Source organism: Helianthus annuus, chromosome 2 (assembly GCF_002127325.2).
Source record: "Helianthus annuus cultivar XRQ/B chromosome 2, HanXRQr2.0-SUNRISE, whole genome shotgun sequence".
Lineage (NCBI taxonomy): Eukaryota > Viridiplantae > Streptophyta > Magnoliopsida > Asterales > Asteraceae > Helianthus > Helianthus annuus.
This window is the reverse complement of record NC_035434.2, coordinates 167,776,296-167,798,057: the sequence shown is the minus strand read 5'-3', so window position 1 is coordinate 167,798,057 and position 21,762 is coordinate 167,776,296. Positions and strand designations below refer to the sequence as shown.

Below are 21,762 nucleotides of genomic sequence, written 5' to 3'. Positions count from 1 at the left end.
TAATCCAAATCAACTCTTGATCAACTTGTGATTCTTTGAAGTAGATACTTTGCATTTCAGTTGTCCTATCTGATCTTCTTCTTCTTGCTGTGATCTTCAGGACTGTTATCTCTTCAGAGATCCAGTTGATTGAGATTTTCTTCAATACTTACAAATAAAGTTTCCTAACAATTATAAATAATTCTCAGGAAATCCTTACAGAAAACGTAAAACAGCAATGTGAGTAATCTTCTTTTCGTAAATAGTTTTTACAAAACCTTAACTATTTTACAATGCAATTTAGCAGTTATTGAGTCTTTGTAATTCTACGATTACTGCCGGTATGTTGGGGTTTTGTATACAAAACATGGAACACGTTACCATTGGACAAAGAGTTAGCCAATGTGTAATATGACCCACCAGTCAGGATTGACAGTACTGAATGAGTAATTGGGTAGATGTAAACATTGTAATCGCTCTCAATACTGTTTAAATTAATAAAACTTTTCTTGATTAAACTGGGATTCACTCACCAGTATTTTCCACTGACAAAATGTTTTTTAAAACGCGTTTCAGGTAACACAATGTGAAAGCCAACTAGAAGCCAGCTGGACAACACTGAAGTCTTGGAAAAGTGGTTATAAAAGTTACCTAAATAAAAGAAGGCGTTTATTTCAATAAATTGGGATTGATCCCTATAAATCAGTTTGTAATAAAAACTTGGGTTTTATCTCAATGTGTTTATTTATATAAAATATGGTGTTTTACTCTGATAAAATATTTCCTAACTACGGTCCTGATGTAATTTCCGCTGCCAAATTAATAAACACCGATACCACCAACACTGTTGTTCGCGGCCGCCCGTTCCTGGGACAGATAGGGGGCGGGGGTTGCGACATCTGGTGGTGCAACCAGTCCAAGATCCGTCAATTCGGTTATAAAAACATTGGTTTTAAACAATAAGTACGCATCAAGTTTAGATACGGACATGATTTTTAAAATGTATACAAAAAAACATATTTGCATCTAGAGAAATCTTTGTGACAAAAGAGACAAGTCATAAATAGAACATTAAATATTTGATCATGATAGAAAAAGACGTATTGACACGTCTACATATCTATACTACTTTATAATGCATATCCGAAGGATAAAATTGGAAAAAAAAATGTACTTAAAACATACTCAATGCACAATGTACAAGACTTAAAGCACCAAGAAACACAAAACATTTACCCTTCACCCGGATCCATCATCAGCCGTCCATTTTCTTTCAATTCTTCACATGGATCGTGATCTGACGGATGTCTTTGTTTTCACACGGATCCAGCTTTCCCCTTCCTTCTCTCTCATCTCTCTCACAACTCACACATCTCACAAAACCATCAGACCCCTCTCTCTCTCGCGACTCAAGAAAACCATGGCAGATCTATCACCAGACCCGTTTCATGAGCAGATCTGTGAGGATTCAACCGCCTATCCCCTCCTTGTTACGCTGCCTGAATCGCGGCTTCTCCTTCATTCCAGGTATCATACTTCTCCATTTGAATCGACAACTTTTACGATTGATCTTAAGCTGATATATACTTCCAGGTATCATACTTCCAGGTATAGAAGTGTTTTTTTTTTTGAGGGGGTGGTTTGGTTTGGTTTGGTTTATGCTCTTAACCTGATGTGATCCAGTTTTACGATTTTGGTAATCGAGCTATGTTTGAAGCTTATTTTGGTCATGTGTGGATATTTTCCTATGTGGTGATTTTATGTTTGATACAATTTTCATGTCCTGATACATATATTTTAGCAAGTTTGTTCAACAACAGTCTATATGTAACATTGTATCCACCATGTAACTATTTATACCGATAGGGTTTTCCCAAGTTTCACTGACTTTTGAGAATTTCAAATTTCAGTATGCAGGATCAGCTTGGGACGAGCTCAAGCACATAAGACAAGCTATTGGGGTTCCTGGTATTTCACCTTATTTTCTATATATTTCTTTTTACCATATATAATATTTAATTATTTGTGAGCTATGTTTTATAGCTTTCATTTATCGATTTTAGGTTATTTATCAGAAGCCAAAGAAGACACTGGATGAAATAACTCACCATTTGTGCCCAGTAAGTTTCAGTTCCCATATCTTATCTAGAAAATCATTAATTCAATATTAAACTGATGGTAAATCCGTTTCACCTGCAGATTCTTAGCATACAACAGCTCTACAGAATTGGGATGACAAATACGACACACATAGTCTTTCTCCAGATGTATTTATCTTTTATGTATATATATTTTCTAAAATAAAAGCACACCCATTTCTAAATCTCATTTCTGACAGGTAATTTCCAACATGAGGGTGCTGATGACTGAATATTCAAACAATGCTGTCAACAGCTCATTTTTGTTGGATGATGATTCAAGGTTAAACATATCATCAGAACAAATTTGATATTTGTTTGTGGAAATATTTCTATATTTAATAAAACATTTGGTGTGCAGCATACCATTCTCTGTTGATGACCTCTCCAAATCAATGCATCAGATCAATATAGCAGATATTGAGCCGCCACCACTTGTTCGTGATAATTCAGGTTTCAGTTTCTTATTGTCACGTGCTGAATCATGATCATTCGGGTTTCAGTTCACTTATATGGAAGTTGACCTTTGATGGTAGGTTTGATTTTACCAACATGCGTAGTGGTTTAGATTAAATTGTGTAAACATCATTCTTTCGATAATGCGGCAAATGTGTTTTAACTAAGGTGTTGCCAGGTTCCAAGTTTGATTACTGTTTGGAGTTGCTATGTGTTGGATGATGCTTCTGAAACTCGAAGGTGGAGATTGTTATATTGAGTTTTAGAAGTCTAGGGTGTTAAGAGTAATAATTGTGTTTGTTTTGTTGAAGTTGTTGATATTGGTTCTATATATGATTCAATCAGGTTAAATAAATATATAGGCAATCAGTAAAAGCTGAATAACAGTCTAAAACAACCTATAGCATGTTTAAAATAGCAATAATTTATACTGTGTGTCTTGCTTATCTCGGGCCCTTGATTGGGTGTGCATATAGTATTTGACTATCCATTTTTGAAGCACTTTAATTTTGAAGATGGTGATAACAATGTCATTATGCATATTTTGGGCATAATATGTAGTAAATTCTCTTATTAAATTATCAACCTTTTTTTGTTTTTTTTATTTGGTTTCAAGGAGACTGGATTTGGTATTTTTATTGTCTGAATCATTCAGTGCAATTTCCTTCTGCCGAACCTTGTTTAGAATTAGTTACTGGATAGACAAAGTAGAAAAGATTTAGTTTTTTGTTGTTTGTGATTAAATTTTATGAGGCTGGGTTCTGTTTATTTTATTTTCTAACATTTGTTGCTTGTTACTTAAGTCACAGTTTGTGTCCAAATGTTTTGGTTCAGCTGGTGTTGCATGATCATTATAATTATGGGTTCCCTCATCTTATGTTGTTTGCTATGGAGAATATTCCTCCTATGAGGAAACTTAGTCTTGATTATGGTGATGCCAGTGAATGGACCGGGAAATTAGCTATATGTAACTAAATCTACTTTGGCTCGTGGATTTTAAACCTGAATGAAGATTCAGGGATGCATGATGCAGAGGTAACTAACTGGTTTTTGTTTGATGTGCTATGCATAGAGCTGGGTTAATGGGTCAAAACGGGTTCGGGTTCGGTTGATCCAAGACCCTTTTGTCTAAAGCTTATTAGTTTTTTTTATATATAAATTGTATAAATTTGATTAATATAATATAGATGTTACTTTCATGTATAGCGCTTGAGTGCATTTAGGTTATAACCTTTGGTTGCAGCCGTTTGCAGCCATTGAATGGCACGTTTACGACTGCAAACGCAGCAGCAAACGGGTGTAAAAACGCAGCCGTTTGCTTCCGCGCTTGCAGCCGTAAACGCGCCGTTAAACGGCTGCAAATGCAGCAGCAAACAGCTGCGTTTTTACACCCATTTGCTGCTGCGTTTGCAGCCGTTTAACGGCGCGTTTATGGCAGCAAACGGCTGCGTTTTTACACCCATTTGCTGTTGCGTTTGCAGCCGTAAACGCGCCGTTAAACGGCTGCAAACGACATCGTTTTTACACCCGTTTGCTGCTGCGTTTGCAGCAGTAAACGCGTCGTTAAGCGGCTGCAAACGCAACAGCAAATGGGTGTAAAAACACAGCCGTTTACTGCTGCGTTTGCAGCTGTAAACGCTTCGTTAAATGGCTGCAAACGGCTGCGTTTTTACACCCGTTTGCTGCTGCGTTTGCATCCGTAAACACGCCGTTAAACGGCTCCAAACGCGGCAACAAACGAGTGCAAAAACGCAGCCATTTTTAATTGCATAAAAAGGAAATTGGATTGTGGGTTTGGTTCTTTAACAATAATTACATAAAATTAAATTTTAATTTTTTGGTTCATTTCTATTTGGCAGATACGCAGCCATGCCCAGAAGTACTTTATAAAAGTCCAAAAAAGTGGGACCAACGCGCAGTTATGCTCGGCTCGGCTCGTATGTATGTGTGTGTTAATTCTTTTATTTTTGTTTTTTATGTTATCAATATTTGTATCAAAATTTAGCAAAAAGATTTTTAAAAATTCAACGAACCGACTCAATTGGGATTGAGTTGGCTCGAAAGCAAATTATGATAAGGAGTGCAAGATCTGTACTAGGCCATTTACAGTGTTCTGGTGGAGACCTGGTAGGGATGCAAGATACAAGAAAAGTGAGATCTGCCAAACATGCAGCAAGTTGAAAAACGTTTGTCAAGTTTGCCTTTTAGATCTTGAATATGGTTTACCAGTTCAAGTTCATGATACGGCACTCAGTATCAACTCAAATGACTCCATATCAAAGAGTGATGTCAACAGGGAATTCTTTGCTGAGGAACATGATCGCAGGGTATGTACCTTTACAATCTATACACAATTTTTTAATGCAAATATAAAGTCACAACTGATATAATCTTATTATTGTTGTTTCTTTGATGCAGGCAAGAGCTGGTCTAGATTATGAGTCCTCGTATGGAAAGGAACGACCAAATGATACTATTTTGAAACTGCAAAGGATAACACCGTATTACAAGAGAAATCGAGCACATATTTGCAGTTTCTTCATCAGAGGCGAATGTACTAGAGGCGCTGAATGCCCTTACAGGCATGAGATGCCTTTCACTGGTGAGTTATCCCAGCAGAATATCAAAGACCGTTATTACGGGTATGCCACTATCCACTCATCCCCCTATTTCTTAAAAAACAAATGTATAACTTTTTTGTATTATGTGATTTGCAGAGTTAATGATCCAGTTGCGCTAAAACTACTAAACAAGGCAGGCGAAATGCCGTCGTTAGAACCCCCAGAGGACGAGAGCATTAGAACGTTATACGTAGGAGGGCTGGATGCAGAGTTTCCGAGCAAGTCCTTAGAGACAACTTTTACCCCAGAGTTTCCGGTACCATTTACTCATTCCTACTTATGGCCAACAATTTGAAAGTTTAATAGGCCATTTTCTGATCACTGCAAAAAGGTACACCCACACCCTTACCCTCACCTTTATCCCCAAAAAGGTAGACCCATTATGGTAAAACTTTTGAACCACACTCAAACCCACTATTAACAATAAAAGTTTGTTGTTTTAGGGTGATCATGTGGCACTTACGTTTGCATTTGCTGAAATGGGGTTTAAGTTGCGGCGCCTTTACATGCGAGAACAAGCTATGTAGGCTGTGGGTTTAACCCATTCAACATGTCTTATCACATAGAAGATTAACCATCTTGAATCGGTTCCTATTGAATATGTGATGGATCCACGTATATGTTTAAAATTTATACAACACAAATTGTGGGTTTGTAACTATGGACATAACTGCATTTTATTTGTCATCTAATTACATTTCCGTTTGAGTACCATACACAAAATGAGTACCGTGTTTTAAATTGTTGCTGCTGCATCGCGTGGGTTTCAGGTTCCATCTTATGTTACCTACTTACCTTAGCGTTCTTTTTGCTACATAGTTTACGAAAGGGATTACGTTTATCGGACATTTGATGCTGATCACATGAACTTGGATAAAATGACTAAATGGCTATATCGCAACTGATAAATAGTCAATAAAGCTTATATAAATCTGCCTACAATGCTTGAATTAGTTGTGATTGTTTTGGTCTTATACTATGTGTAATTATATGCTACCGCTTAATATTCTTGATTAACTCTATGCTGATGACATCAAGGCATTTTTGTAACTTACAAGACTTTGAAATATGGGATGAAAGCAGCTAACTTGCTTTTAAACTAAAATTGATGGTTGGTCCTAAAGTTCATTCTCTTTATTCAATTAGCCTACATGTTAAAACATCGCCAATAGTTAATGTTTGCATTAGTTTTCCAATAATATATTCTAAAAATCTTTTGCAAGGCGATGGCCTCATGTTAGTCCATACTTCAATGGTAGAAATATAAGAAGTGAAAAGGTATTTATTATTTAGAGCTTTGTGTAGCTTACATATAATTGTCACTACCACCATACGATTCATCATTCAAAACCGTTGATTTACCTGCATCTTTAAAATCTCTCATAACATAACTAGAATCACACAATTTTCTTTATTTTCTCCTGAAGCCGGTAACCGGCCGTCACACAATAATCACCAAACGCCATCACGAAACCACCAATTGCCGCACATCGCTACATTGCCACCATCGTCCATGCACGCCACATCAGAAACTACATCCCCATACATAGCCCTAAACTCACCAACCTAAGTGATATATTTTCCGCCGCATCGCGCGGGTAAATGACTAGTCGTATACATAAATATATAGTTTTAAATGTTTTAACGAGTATTGAAACAAAAACCAAGTTATTAGCGCACTTACACAAAGGAAAAGTAGTGTTCTTTAATATTTAAAAAGACTTCTTGATTATCTGAGTAGATTTTTTTTTGTTATATTTAAAAAGACTTCTTGATTATCTAGGTAGATTTTTTTTTGTTATGTTAGTTACTTAGTTTGTTGCAAGGACGCTATGCTAAAAGAAAAAAAGAAGAATAAAAACCTAACTAAGGTGAGGGGCTGTTTGATAGCCTCTGAATGGTCATTAAGATGCTATTTCTTAATGGAATCATTAAGAATTTTACCAATGAGAAGGTAGAAGAATGTGACATGTGATGATTTACCATTCAGAGGTTACCTCTTAACCATTCAGACTTGAGCTTACATATTCATTCAGATGTTTTAAACCATTAAGAGGTAGCATCTGAATGGTCATTAAAAGGCTACCAAACAGCCCCAGAGTTTGTTTTAAGGGTGAATAAACCGAGAATAGAAATGAAGTGATATCAAATATTTGTTTTAAATCATTAGGTTCCCGGTTTTGTTCTCTCTTATCAATAGACATGTAAACTAGCAAAACCATTTGCTACAAACTCGAATTAAACTGAGCTAAAAGCTCGATCCTACACTTGAACATTGAAGCTTAACTAATAAACTTATAAAAGAGCTCAAATGCAAAGCTCGATTAGGCTTGCAAGTCTAAACAGACACATTATTTATATAAGTAAAATATTTATTTTTGTTCTTATATAGTAAATATATAGAGTCCGGTTAACGTACAATATTCCTTAACGTACGAGCGTACGCTGTGAAATTACACACGTTGTAAAACTCAAAACCCTAATCACGCATGTTGAAAACCATAATCACGCATGTTGAAAAAAACGTAATCAAGCATGTTGAAAACCATAACATGCTTCATTACATAGTTATAACATGCTTCATTACCTAAGTATAACATGCGTGATTATGTTTTTTTCAACATGCATGATTAGGGTTTTGAATTTTACAACGTGCGTGATTTCACAGCGCACACTCGTACGTTAAGCGATATTTATAATTTTATATTACTATAGTTATGTTTGTTACAACCAATTTTCAATTTTATTTCAAACTTTATAATATCATGCATATAATTCTTAAATAACAAATTTAGCTTCTATAGTTTAGAGCTGACTAAACATGTTAAAATTGAATTAAACTAGAACATTGATCCGCGCGCGTTGCGTCGCGGCCAACGAAAGTGACATGCTGTTGATCAGATTCACATTTACAATGTGTTAAAGATGTTTTTATCGGTTAAGTCTCTATAACTATCTTATACAAATAAGTAATTCACCAAATAAGCTCAATACAATTAATGGTATCATAATTACTACGTTACATAACTTGTATCCATACAAATAACCTATCGTATTAAGCCCCTACGTTGCGGCGGGAGCGTAAAACCGTGACAAATAGCACTAATGCCACACTACAGCCAACGACCACCAACATTGAAGTTGTGGCGTCTTAACGTGGAGAAATTAGACCGATATATAAAACATAGAAAATAATAAGTAACTCGATTTAGGACTTGTGTGTTATGACGAACTTATTAAACGGAAAAAAAATAGACGATGTAAATACACTGAACAACACACGTACGTTGCGCCACGTTAACTCGCAAAATTTAGATCGTAGCGTATAACAAACGTAAAATCGTTGAACCACACACACACATTGTGCCGTGTTAACTCGCAAAATTTAGAATCAAACGTAAAAAGAAAAATTTTGCAAAATATGAAAAACATAGGGGATCAAAGTTGAAAGTAAAATAGTTGTGAGGTTAAATTGAAAAACTAAAAACTTTTGGATTAAACCTACAATATCAAGAAGATTTGGGTTTAAATTGAAATATCAACAAAATTTTTTGGAAAACCCCCAAAACATGTGATACAACACCTAATGCTTACATTTGTTGCTAATTTACATGATGTAAATAAGTTGACCAATACATGTTTAACTAAATGTGTCATTTTTTTAAACACTAACATATATCGATCTATATTATAATGACAAAAAAGGTAATTATACAAAAGTAATTATAATTCGTAAAACAATATGGTTCAACCATTTTTTTTAGAATAGCATTTATATTACAACTTTTAAAACATATGATACAATCATTTAGATATGTTCGTCTATTTTTTCCTGTCTGACAGGTTCATCGCAACACACAAATTCTAAATCGGTTGTATGATATTGGTTCTATTTGGCTTGTCAAAAATATCAAATAAAAAAAAGTGGTAATCCTCGAAGGATAAAATAGTAAAAACCACCAAATAATTGGGCCAAAATCAAAATCTCAACCATTAATAGACACACGAGAGCAAAAAGTCCAAACTCCAAACCCTAATCAATTCTATGTGAAATTACGAAAACACCCCTGGGTCCCTCACACACCTCTTTTCCCATCATCATCAAGGTTTCCAGCCTCGCAACCACCAAACCTGTTGCTGTCCGTCCACAGGAGAATTTATCCCTCACGCGCCACCAACGCGCCGCCTTTCACCGCCAGATTCACCGGAAAACCTCCACCGCTGGTTCTACTTCCTCTTCAATCGATCAATTTCATCCCTAATTTTGCTTACGTCATCCTAGGGTAACAATTCATGCGCTATTTGGTATTAATTGATAATAATAATAATTCTTCGTCGTCGTTTTATTATTCTAATTGATAAAGATTTTGTATGCAACTTGTAATTGCAACTTGATTGATGATGATGATTATTATTATTATCTCAATTACTTTATATTCTATATTCGTCTATAATTATGTGCTGAAACTATCCCTCACGCACCTCAACGCGCGGCTCTTCACCGCCAGATTGACCGGAAAACTTGCTCCGCTGGTTCTACACTTCTACTTTCTCATCAATCGATCAATTTCAGCCCTAATTTTGCTTACGTTATCATTCGTCATCGTATTATTATTATTCTGATTGATAATGATGATGATTTGTAGTTGTATGAAACTCGTATGTGCAATTTGATTAATAATAGTGATAATATTGATCGGAAAATCTCCAACCGCTGGTTCTACTTCCTCATCAATCGATCAATTTCATTTCTAGTTTTGCTGACGTCATCCTAGGGTAACAAATTGTGTGTTAAATGTTATTTTTCGTCATTGTATTATTGTTCTGATTGATGATGGTTTGTAGGTGTATGAAATGTGTATGTGCAACTTGATTAATGATAATTATAATCTCGATTAGTTTGTATTCGTTCTCTCGTAAGTCATAACCGTTCGTAATTACGTGTGTTTATTCTTCACGCGCCGCGGCACACCGTTAGATTGATCGGAAAACGTCCACTGCTGGTTCTACTTTCTCATCTCTAATTTTGCTTACGTAATTCTAGGTTAACAAATTCATTTGTTAAATGTTGTAGGTGTATGAAACGTGTATGTGCAACTTGATTAATGATAATTGTAATCTCGATTAGTTTGTATTCGTTCTCGCGTAATCACAACCGTTCGTAGTAATTACGTGTGTTTATTCCTCATGCGCCGCGCTACACCGCTAGATTGATCGGAAAACGTCCACTGCTGGTTCTACTTTCTCATCTCTAATTTTGCTTACGTCATTCTAGGTTAACAAATTCATTTGTTAAATGTTATTCTTCGTCATCGGGTATTATTATTATTCTGATTGATGATGATTTTGTATGAAACTTGTATATGCAACTTGATTAATGATAATTATTATGTCGATTGGCTTGTATTCGTTGATAATTATATGCGTTTTTCGTTATTTGTGTTTGAATTTGGGCATTTTTGCTGAAGGTATTGGTGGAAAACTAGAAGAGTTGTTGTTGAGAGATGATATTGGCGTTGAATCGCGATGGAATTAATTTGATCAACTGCATATTTCATTTTTCTGAATGGCATCCTTTGGAATTCAGCCAGAAAACTAATTAGTTAGGGCTTGATTGCCTTCTCAATCTCCGCAGGAGGTGAGTACAATTAGGTTAAACTCCTGATTTTTAAATAATCTTGTTATTCTAGATGCAATAGCTGCATCTTTTCATCTGTTGTGGAAAGATCAAATTATGATATGAATTGCATATTTAAGGTTTATGTCGTTTATTGGGCAGGTTCAGTTCTAACTAATCCGGTCAATTGTTCGCTAGATTATTAAAAAGTCGTTATACTATTAGTTAAGGTCGAGTATCCAATCCAATACTCATGTTTATTAGGGGATACTCTCTTGCAAGTGTGGCAGAAATGGGATGTTGCGGTTGTTTCGGGTTTTCATCTGCGAAAAAGCAAAGGAATCCTAGACCTAATTCCCGCATCGGGAATCACATTTCACAGGAGTTGTTGCTTAACGATGAAGTAGAAGAGGAAGAAGACGAAGAAGAAGATAATTGCTCATACGGAGATGACATGTCTGAATCTGAAAAGGGAGATCATGAAGAATTCCGGAACCCGTCAAAACGTTCCGAAGATATTCTTTTGTACCGAACGCAAAACGGGTTGATTTGTAGGGAGTTTCCTGTTAAGGAAACACACAAAGTTGTCCGCTCAGAGGTAATTTGATACCAATATATAGTGTATGTATGGGCCCTCCAAGTATGTATATGGTTTCATTTATAGCAACCACCTAACTGTAGGGCTGCAAACGAATCGAACGAACACGAACAGAGCCTTGTTCGTGTTCGTGATCGTTTGTTAAGGAAATATATGTGTTCATGAACACTTACCAAACGAGATTCTCTGTCCGTGTTTGTTCGTTAAGGAAATGAATGTGTTCGTGTTTGTGTTCGTTTGTTAACTATAGGTAACGAACGTTCATGAACACAAACTGATAGAAACTAATGTTCATGAACACAAATGAAAACAAACGAACACAAACAAACGTTCATGAATAGATTATATAATACAATGATACTTATTAAATATTTTATTTGTCAGAATTTTGAAGGATTTAAGTAAAATATAAAAATTAAAAGCACTAATGAACTATTGAACACAAACGAACACGTTACCAAACATTCACGAACATAAATGGATGAATGCGGCCCCTCTTCATGCTCGTGTTCGTTTATTTAACTAAGTGAACAAAGTTTCTAGTTCATGCTCGTTCATTTATTAAACGAACGAACACAAACGAACTTCCTGCCGAACGGTTCATGAATTGTTCACTGAACGTCCGGTTTGTTCGTTTGCAACCCTAACATAATCACCGATCCCTTTTGTATATTTGTATGTTCAAAACTATTTTTATTCTTAACATTTGACTTATATTCATTTCCCTTTTTTGCTTTAGGATGAGAATGGGAACAAGACGGTGAATGAGTATGTTCGCGAGTGCAAAATTGGCTCTGGTAGTTATGGAAAAGTGGTAGGCTTCTTGTCTTTTATTGATTAGACAAATGTTCCGATATTAGAAGTTAAAAAATGTGTGTTAATAAGATTAGCTCATCTGGCTTTTTGTCTAACAGGTTCTTTACAGAAGCCGAGTGGATGGGAAGCATTATGCAATTAAGGTAGTGTACTAAACTTTATGATTTTGATTTTTCTTTATAAAGATTGTTTATCGTATGTTTATGGGACATGTTTTATATATGAATGCAGGCGTTTCACAAGTCTCATTTGTTAAAGCTACGAGTTGCTCCATCTGAAACTGCAATGACTGATGTTCTTCGCGAGGTATTTTTCTGCTTTCTCGTGTGTAGGCAAATGAACCTGTTAGAACATAAAAATGGCTTTCTAACCACTTATACAAATATAACTAATTGATAATTGGACTTTTAGTTAAAAAAAAGGCTCTCCAATGGAACTTATCTTAATGGATCACTACTTTATACGCAATTAGAAAACTACTTATCATTAGTATGTTCATTTGTGTTCGTATATGGTTTGTTCAGTTAAGTTCATTTCTGTTCGTTTAAGTTTGTTTATATTCGTTTGTGTCCGTTTATGTTCGTGAACCGTTCGTTTAGGTTTCAAATGAACAAACATAAAAGAACACGAACATGGCCATTTTCTTGATGAACAAAAAAATCCATACGATTATGTGTTCGTGTTCGGTTGTTCGTTCGGTTTGTTTACATGCATACTCGTGTGCAGTGTTTTATATATTATGAGGTGAAATTAGATAATGATATACTCTACTGGTTTTGCAGGTCTTAATTATGAAAATGTTAAATCATCCGAATATTGTTAATCTTATTGAGGTTATCGATGACCCAAACACAGATCATTTCTACATGGGTATGATATATGATATGCCACTGCTTTTTTTTTTTTTTTTTCTTGTTGCATTATTGATTTTTTACTTTTCATTGATTACTAGTTTTTCTAATCGTTTTTCAGTTCTAGAATATGTTGAAGGAAAATGGGTCTTTGAAGGTGCTGGACCGCCAGGTGGCTTGGGTCAAAACGTTTCACGGAGATATTTGCGGGATATAGTTTCTGGGTTGATGTATCTCCATTCTCATGTGCGTACTCCGCTTTCAGCTATAATATTTTATTGTTACTTTACTTTCTATATTATATACATATAGTCAACCCAAACAAGTTATACCAATGAAGTGTTTATTCATCATAGCAGAACTACTGTCTCCAAGAAAATGTATTTGAGTAAAATGCCATTTTCGTCCCTAAGGTTTGGTCAGTTTTGCGACTTTCGTCCAAAGGTTTGTTTTTTTCGCATCTAGATCCCAAAGGTTCGAAATCTTGCCATTTTTCATCCGGCTCGTAAACTCCATTCATTTTTCTCCGTTAAGTCAGGGCTATTTTTCTCTTTTTTGTTAACTTGAAAGGCAATTTGGTTTTTTGAATATATTTACATTATACTAAATGCTTGTACATCAAGTGAAAAAGACCGAATAGCCCTTTAAGTTAACAAAAAAGACGAAAATACTCTTGACTTAACAGAGAAAAATGGATGGAGTTAACCAACCGGATGAAAATGGCAAGATTTCAAACCTTTTGGATCCAGATGCGAAAAAACAAACCTTTGGACGAAAGTCGTAAAACTGGCCAAACCCCAGGGATGAAATTGGCATTTTACTCGATGTCGGTTTTTTTATTTAAAGTATTTCCCTCTTTCATCATAGCAAAAGCTACCTTTTGTCCTGTACATGTATTAAAAATCGTTTTTGATAGACCAAACAAATGTTTTTTTATTAATCAAGATTCCATACAAATGTGATAGTTTAGCAGAGTTAGAGGGTAGTTGACTCGCATCTTAATAAGAACAAATTACTAAATGCTGGCATGTAATATTGTCGTTTTCCCTTTTTTTATTTTATAGTTTATTTAAATTTTCTTCTCATTCCTCTCTTTTTTTGAGTCTCAGAATGTTGTGCATGGTGATATAAAACCTGATAATCTTCTCGTTACTGCCGCTGGCACAGTAAAGATCGGTGATTTTAGTGTGAGCCAGGTTTTTGAGGTAATTAATTCTTCCTCTCAAACTATAATCGTCATTTTCATTTTGCTGTCAGTTCTTTTATATAATATTTTGAGCGGATATTCCATAATTTAATTAAATAATGTTTATAATGCTGTCACCAACTATTGTCTTTGCTGTCTTTAAATGTTTTCTGGAAAACTGAGGAAAGGACATTCTTTATTTTTTATTCGAGTAAATTACGCGAATGGTCCCTATGGTTCCACAATTTTGGATTTGGTCCCTAGTTTTTCAAAATTACACAGGTGGTCCCTGTAGTTTGCACTTTGTAACGCATTTAGTCACCGGCTTTTTTTTTTTACAAAAGTACATGGGTGGTCCTTGCGGTTTGCACTTTGTAATGCATTTAGTCATCAGCTTTTTTCCAAAAGTAAATGGATGGTCCCTGTGGTTTTCACTTTGTAACGCATTTAGTCCCCAGCTAGGACATGCCGAAACCTTTAGATTTATAGGCCAGGGACTAAATGGGTTACAAAGTGCAAACCACAGGGACCATCCGTGTACTTTTGGAAAGCTAGGAACTAAATTCAAAATTTTGGTAAAACATAGGTACCATCCGTGTACTTTACTCTTTTTTTACTCTAGTTGTTAATTAACGAATGATTGAATGGAAATGATGCGATTTATAGGATGAAAATGACGAACTTCGTCGCTCCCCTGGGACTCCTGTATTCACTGCTCCCGAATGTTGTCTAGGTAAAATGGTTTTGGATTACCTTTGACTTTTTTCGGGTCAACACTCTAATTTATAGAATTATATTCTCACAAATTGACACAAACACAATCAATAGGTCTAACTTATCATGGCAAAGCCGCTGACACGTGGGCTGTTGGAGTTACCTTGTACTGCATGATACTGGGACGATATCCTTTTCTTGGGGACACGCTACAAGATACATATGATAAGGTTTGCGACCTAGAATTATTATATATATAAAAGAACACGCTAGCTACGATAACAACTTGATAATTTTAGGATTTTTTTTGGGTTTGCGACTTGAATTTTGTTAGTCTTTTTGTGAACATCACCATCCAACTTTTCAGGGGCGATGCTTTGAAGGGGCCGGGAGGGGCGCCCAACCCCTCCGAACTTTTCGGCCAGTAGTGTTATATATATAGTTTTCGTATAGAAATTTTTGGGTATATATGGTTTCGACCCCCCGGTTCTATAGAAATTTTTGGGTATATACGTTTTCGACCCCCTCGTAAAAAATTTCAAGCTTCGCCACTGCAACTTTTAGCATTGACTCTTACACCTGTCAACTTGTAAAATGTTATTTTGACCCCCTCTAGAATTTACGAGCTTATTTTTATGTACGTGTCGATAAATTCAAGTTGCTTTACGTTTCGATGTAATTTATTTTTTCAATAATGAGTCATGTCAAATATAATGCTTTTCGTGCTTATTTATAAGGACGTTTTCAGTTGGTCCACGTTTTGACGTAAATTTTGTTCGGAAACGAGTCGGGTCAAATATAATGCAGGTCAAATATAATACGACGGTATAAATTTGAGTTACTTTACGTTTCATGAGTAACGTCTACGTTTTCGTGTTTATTTTTTGGAAGTTTTAGTTTGTCTACATTTTGACGTTTATCTATGTGTCGGTATAAATTCAAGTTGGTTTACGTTTCGATGTATTTTTTTCCGAAACGAGTCATGTAAATTATAATACGTTTTTGTGCTTATTTTTATGAATGATTTCAGTTGGTGTATGTCCGACGTTAATTTTGTTCGGAAAAGAATCGATTCCAATATAATACGTTTTCATTTGAGGGTATAAATTCGAGTTACTTTACGTTTCATTAGTAATGTCAAGTATAATATGTTTTCGTGTTTATTTTTATGGATGTTTTTAGTTAGTCTACCTTTTGATCAATAAGCAGCTACAAAAAAATTCAGCACGCTCAAATCATGTTAAAAAACTACCCCGCAATGTGGGGGATCAATTCTAGTTAACATACATTTCGTGTCTTCTATTTTTTTATTTATTTATTTTTACATTTTGGCTTGTTTCCCAGATCGTTAATGATCGTATATGGCTCCCTAAGGGCATGAACCCCCAACTCAAGAACCTTCTCGAGGGTCTTCTATGCAAAGGTCAGTAAATTCATCAACACTGTTGCCATAGTTGTCAACAGCGGTCTCTATGGTCGCTATAGTGAATAGCGTAGCGTATAGGTCCAATGTCGCTACAGGGTATGTAGCCATAGATAGCGGGATTTCAGTTTTATTTTTATTTTTTAAATGCTAATAGTGACTTAATATAGCTATAAAATAGCTGGATTTTAAGTTTTTGTTAAATATACATGTAAAATAGCGTATATACCAGGGTATTTTGATATAATATACATATAGATTTTTTTTTAACTTTCTAGTGCGTCACTATTTATAAAATAGAGTCCGCTATTTATCGCTATTCGCTATGTAGCATACAGGTCCCTTATCTCTATTTGTCGCTATTCGCCATTAACAACTATGATTGTTGCAAGTAGAAAGTTTTTTTTACCGTTATTCATAATGCGTGCTGATGTTATATGTTGTAACTTCTACAGACCCGACAGAAAGACTCACTCTAGAGATGGTTGCAGTGCATCCGTGGGTTGTGGGTGATGAGGGCCCGATACCTTATTTTTTATGTTGGTGCAAACGTAATAAGTTACCGAGGGATCAAATATCTGATGGGAGTATATCAGAGTCCTCTCATTAATATCGACGAAAAACCTTTTTGTATTGTGTTAAGGTTTATTTTGTATAGTAAGAGTTTGTTTGGGAATGTGGTGAAGAGTTTGTATCGTGTTGATTTTGGAACCATATAGGCTAAAGATGATGTGCAGTTGAAAGCTTTTCTGTTGGGTATCTTGTCGAAACCTGACTAGACGAAATGTTTCGGCTCAAATCTAATGGCTTCATGCTCCATCGACTATTGATCATTTCGTCATAGGCCTAGGGTTTCTTTGTTGGTCGTTTTGCTTTCTTATATTTGTTGCAATAAATCCCCAAACCCAAATATACCGATAGTTAAAATTGTGCGACACACATGTCCTACTTAGCATATTTGTCTAAACGTGTCAAAAGTCAAGTTGTAAACGTGTGGTCAATGTGATGATTAAACAGGTTGGTGGATCGACTTGTTTAGTTAGATACATTAACCAAACATGACTCGCTTATTAAATGGGCTAGGCCACCTACTCATTATCACACGACACCTCACAACCATGGACCATTATCTCCAATCTCCATAGTTGTGGGTACGTCCACACCTTCATCCAACCATCATTACAACATCCGTAGTACAATCCAGTTTATGTGCACCCACCTATGGTCAAGAAAGGGCACCTGTTTTGGACGCGGGTAGCCACTACTTGCTCGGGTACACCGCCGCTGGACCAGCGAGTAGTGGCCGGCAGGTATTGCTTGAGGTGAGGACCCCCGAGCTCCATGTTGATGTGACCATTGCTATATGAGCGTTCAACGGTCAATGTTATTAATATTTATATATACACGCACCAGTCACCACACCATTTTTAACAAAAATACTGCCACAAGTCCACAACTCATACTCTCATCTATCTTTACACGTTTTTTTCTGTCAAAATTTTTACGCAATGTCTGACAGGATTTTCATTCCACCGCTCAATATCCCTGATGTATTATTATTCTCAGACGACAGTAGCCTATAATATTTTTTGGATGTCGCCGGGCGAGCTGAATTAATAGACGCAGCAACATGGTGCCGCGTGATCATAAAAAAAGGATACAAAACATTTTGTTTGAATATTATTTTTCGACGAGCCCAAATACAGCAAAGGTATATTCAGGCAAAGGTTTCGTATGTTGAAACCTATTTTTTTTTTAAATGTAGCCAACATAGAAACAAAATACGAGTGGTTTCAAGAGGATATGGACAAGAGAATGAAAAAGAGTTTTACGGCTATACAAAAATGCACATCCTTCGTTAAACAACTTGCAACCGGTAATCCTTTTGACGACTACGATGAGTATTTATGTATGGTCGAGATGTCGTCGCGTGAATGTCTTCGATATTTTTGTAGTCGTGATTAGATTATACGGCGAAGAGTTTTTACGAAGTACGATAAGCCACGACATTGCATGCTTTTACCAAGCACACGAAGAAAGACATCACCTTCAAGGTATCATCGGTAGCATTGACCGAACACATTTTAATTGGATTACGTATCCTAAGCAGTTGCGAGGACAATATATGAGATGTGATCACCAATACCCTATGATCATGCGAGAAGCGGTTGCGCCACACGATTTGTGGTTTTGGCAAGTTTTTCGGTCTGCCCAGATCACTCAACAACATCAATGTTCTTCAACAATCTCTAATTTTTCTCACCCAGCGAAATCGAATTGCGCCGAATTGTCGTTTCAATTAAACGAATAGTTATACAAATATGGATAATATCTTACCGATGGGATCTACCTTTCTTGGTCAACGTTTGTGAAAGTGTTTCGCTATTTGACCAATCCGGAGGAAAAAATTCAAGCAGGTGCAAGAGGTGACAAGAAAGGATGTGAAGCGATCGTGTGGTGTACTAAAAGGGAAATGGGGTATACTTGATCGATCGTTGCGGGCTATGATCATAGATAAGAATAAGAGCGTTGTCAATGCGTGCATAATTGCACAACATGATCTTGAAGGACGACAAGCATGCAATATCACTGGTCCACATAAGAGATCCCCCCATCAAGCTAGTTTTTGACAAAAACGTCCTTGCGGAGTGGCAAAATGAGAACATACGTTTTTGGCTTCGGTATGATTTTGTGGAACACATTGCATCTCTAGAACTACCCTACCTTGAGGAGTCATACTCGGAATAGTTTATTTATGTTTTTTGGTTTATTTATAATTTATGGTGTGTCGATTTATAATTTTAATTGTGTAACTTTTATTTCATTTAGTGTTTCATATATTTTAACTTATAATGGTATATATATATAATAAAAAAAGAATGATGTTGGTTTAGAATAATGGTGTCACCAAATTACGTATTTTATGATAGTAGATGAAGTAAATGACATGACACTATTTTATGATAGTAGATGAAGTAAATGACATGACAATTGATAAGGGTTAAAATATGAGATGGTTGTGGCCCTTCCCCTCTAAATACGGCATGACAAAAGCCATCAAAAATCTTGCTTTCATGTCAATACCAAACTTCCACTTCCATTTAGGTTATAGGGTGTGGTCATAAACTTTATCGTCATCATGACATTCCACATTAATGTCATGTCACTCACTTCTAATCCATCATCTAAAACAGGGATGAGTACGGTACCCGTTCGGCACCGAAGGGAGAAGTGGGTACCGGTATCCTATATACCGTTACGGTACCAATATTTACCCGTAAATACCGGTACCGTAACGGTACCGAAAAACAGGAAAAGTGGATATCAGTACTGAATATACCCGGTATGGTTCGGTATCGGTACGGTACCAAATGCTCATCCCTAATCCAAAACCACTATCCTAAGGGTGTGGTCATGACTCAAACCATTATTCTCTTATTTTAATTTATTTTGGTGAAAAGGAAAAGGAAATATTGAAAAAGTAAAGGAGGCCCATGATTGCCATAATTTAATCCATGCAAACCATGGTGGATGAGACAAATGGACGGTGTAGCAATCCATTAGTAGTCCTACGTGACGATTAATGACCAACCCATGTCCCCACATCCAAGCCATACATGATCCTTATTAGTATACACTATAAAGTTACTAAGATTTCATTACTACACTTATCTGTTTAGACTTTATGAGACGATGATAATACATATGGATTTAAGGATTTGATTGGAGATCGATGAAGTCAGTGGCAATCAAACAGGAGAACGAAGAGCGGTAGATGTTGATAGTGAATTGGATTATGATACCAAGATAGAATAATAAAAATTTAGGGATTTGATTGATTTTAATCAAAACTACGTCGTTTTGAGGGTTTCACATCTAACTTAGATGTATAACAGGCTCCTATTCACGTTCCCGTTTTATTTATAGGCAAATTGAATTTAAATAATCTCAACCTTCTTAATCTGGTTGATAATAATCTCAACTTAGTTATTTGCCGATAATAATCCGAACTGGTCCACTTTTGGCTGATAAAATCTGCGTTAAAAATAGCTTAATGGAGTTAAGTTTTTTTTTTTTTTTTTTTTTTTTTTTTTTTTTTTCCGAATTACAAACCGATGTTTTAGAGATTTTGATTAGAACGAATACTCTATTTAATATGTGTATTTAATGTTATTGTAAGGATATATAGGTAAATTTACAATTTTAATTAATTTATTGTATTTTCTTGAATTACCTAACTAATTAAACTAGTAACTATTTTTTTTAAAGTATACTCTTGTAACACCTCGAATTTTTGTGTCTAATAATGTGTTAACACGTGTCATTTGATTACACGTGGCATTGATATTAAATAAAGGACTAATATTGACAAACATTGAAAGTATATAAATTCGAGGGTTATAAACGTCAATCAAGGGTAAATATACTGTATAGTAACCCTAAATAATGCTTGTACCTTCAAACGAATAAATCATAGATCGTACGGGAGTGAAACGCGAAAGAAAATGAGAGATTACAAACCACAGGGGTTAACTGTGTCAACATGTTTAATTATACCTCTGAGTGACCCTTTAACGTTCCCAAGGCTTTGTAACAGTATTATACGCTCACTAGAATATACTGTATAAATTCCGCGAAGTTCCATTTTAAAACGAGAAAGTTATGATCAGATTCGTACGAGAAGGGTTAAAAGCGTCAATAATAAAATTTAAGGCTTTCCGGTTAATAAATAAATTTAACCGAGGGCTTAACAATGCGGGTAAATAACGCGAGGTCCTTAACTGTAATTAATCAAGGGCCATATCGCAAAGTTACCCCTTCAAACCCGAAAGGTCAGGTAATTAATTACCGAAGATTGGATATTAATTATAAAGATTTGGTAATCATTTGAAAAAGATTTATTTTTAACCCCTTACGGACCGTAAAGGGTATGCCTTACGGACCGTAAGGAGGTGAATGATTAAATTTGATCCGCCTATGGCTTACGGACCGCAAGGCCGAAGCCATACGGTCCGTAAGCAACGCCCAGCGACAGATTATTGGCTGTTGGCTGTTTTAAGCGCCAAAACACGAATTTATGGGTTTCTCAGAGTCATGGGTGCCCCCTACTCGACCCATAACCCTCTAGGACACATGCCATCCATCCATGATCAGTTGTAGGGTGTTGTGTGATGATCTTAGATGCCTTCCTTGGCTATAAATAGAACTCTTGTGCTCATAAGTTTCATCACAACACAACAACACTCCTCTGGTCATTCTAAAGGCTCTCAAGTGTTCTTCATTGCTCTCTAATCAAGTCTCAACTTCTGTAAGTCCATTAAATCCTTTGTGGTTTGATTTATACTTAGTAAATAGCTAAAAAC

At 35.8% G+C, this 21,762-nt stretch overlaps 2 protein-coding genes across 8 annotated transcripts; both read left to right on the top strand.

The window, feature by feature from the left end:
- The first annotated feature begins 1,399 nt into the window (after positions 1 to 1,399).
- Positions 1,400 to 5,906, top strand: LOC110900048 (zinc finger CCCH domain-containing protein 4). The gene is made up of 8 exons (XM_035982942.1): positions 1,400 to 1,506; positions 2,479 to 2,554; positions 3,408 to 3,540; positions 4,433 to 4,510; positions 4,626 to 4,900; positions 4,992 to 5,215; positions 5,291 to 5,450; positions 5,638 to 5,906. The coding sequence occupies exons 1-8, from the start codon at positions 1,400 to 1,402 to the stop codon at positions 5,719 to 5,721; spliced, it is 1,137 nt and encodes a 378-aa protein (XP_035838835.1). The 3' UTR covers positions 5,722 to 5,906.
- Positions 5,907 to 9,205: 3,299 nt separating this feature from the next.
- Positions 9,206 to 17,240, top strand: LOC110927062 (serine/threonine-protein kinase GRIK2). 7 transcript variants are annotated; one of them, XM_022170652.2, is made up of 13 exons: positions 9,206 to 9,477; positions 10,663 to 10,832; positions 10,974 to 11,409; positions 12,149 to 12,223; positions 12,324 to 12,368; positions 12,457 to 12,531; positions 13,008 to 13,095; positions 13,198 to 13,322; positions 14,186 to 14,281; positions 14,929 to 14,995; positions 15,091 to 15,206; positions 16,321 to 16,399; positions 16,855 to 17,240. In XM_022170652.2, exons 3-13 carry the CDS (start codon positions 11,065 to 11,067, stop codon positions 17,007 to 17,009), a joined length of 1,266 nt encoding a protein of 421 aa, XP_022026344.1. In that variant the 5' UTR covers positions 9,206 to 9,477; positions 10,663 to 10,832; positions 10,974 to 11,064; the 3' UTR covers positions 17,010 to 17,240. The 7 variants fall into 7 exon arrangements, with proteins under 7 accessions (XP_022026344.1, XP_035841405.1, XP_022026347.1 ...); XM_035985512.1 differs by having other exon boundaries at positions 9,223 to 9,418; XM_022170655.2 differs by having other exon boundaries at positions 9,223 to 9,477; positions 11,102 to 11,409.
- Positions 17,241 to 21,762: the final 4,522 nt, after the last annotated feature.

Excerpts from the sequence above, each read along its gene's own strand:
- LOC110900048 (XM_035982942.1), top strand. The coding sequence starts at position 1,400 with ATGGCAGATCTATCACCAGACCCGTTTCATGAGCAGATCTGTGAGGAT. Across the intron at positions 2,555-3,407 it reads ATATTGAGCCGCCACCACTT|CTGGTGTTGCATGATCATTA; the intron begins GTTCGTGATAAT and ends GTTTTGGTTCAG. Across the intron at positions 5,451-5,637 it reads CTTTTACCCCAGAGTTTCCG|GGTGATCATGTGGCACTTAC; the intron begins GTACCATTTACT and ends TTGTTGTTTTAG.
- LOC110927062 (XM_022170652.2), top strand. The coding sequence starts at position 11,065 with ATGTTTATTAGGGGATACTCTCTTGCAAGTGTGGCAGAAATGGGATGT. Across the intron at positions 13,096-13,197 it reads CACAGATCATTTCTACATGG|TTCTAGAATATGTTGAAGGA; the intron begins GTATGATATATG and ends ATCGTTTTTCAG. Across the intron at positions 15,207-16,320 it reads TACAAGATACATATGATAAG|ATCGTTAATGATCGTATATG; the intron begins GTTTGCGACCTA and ends CTTGTTTCCCAG.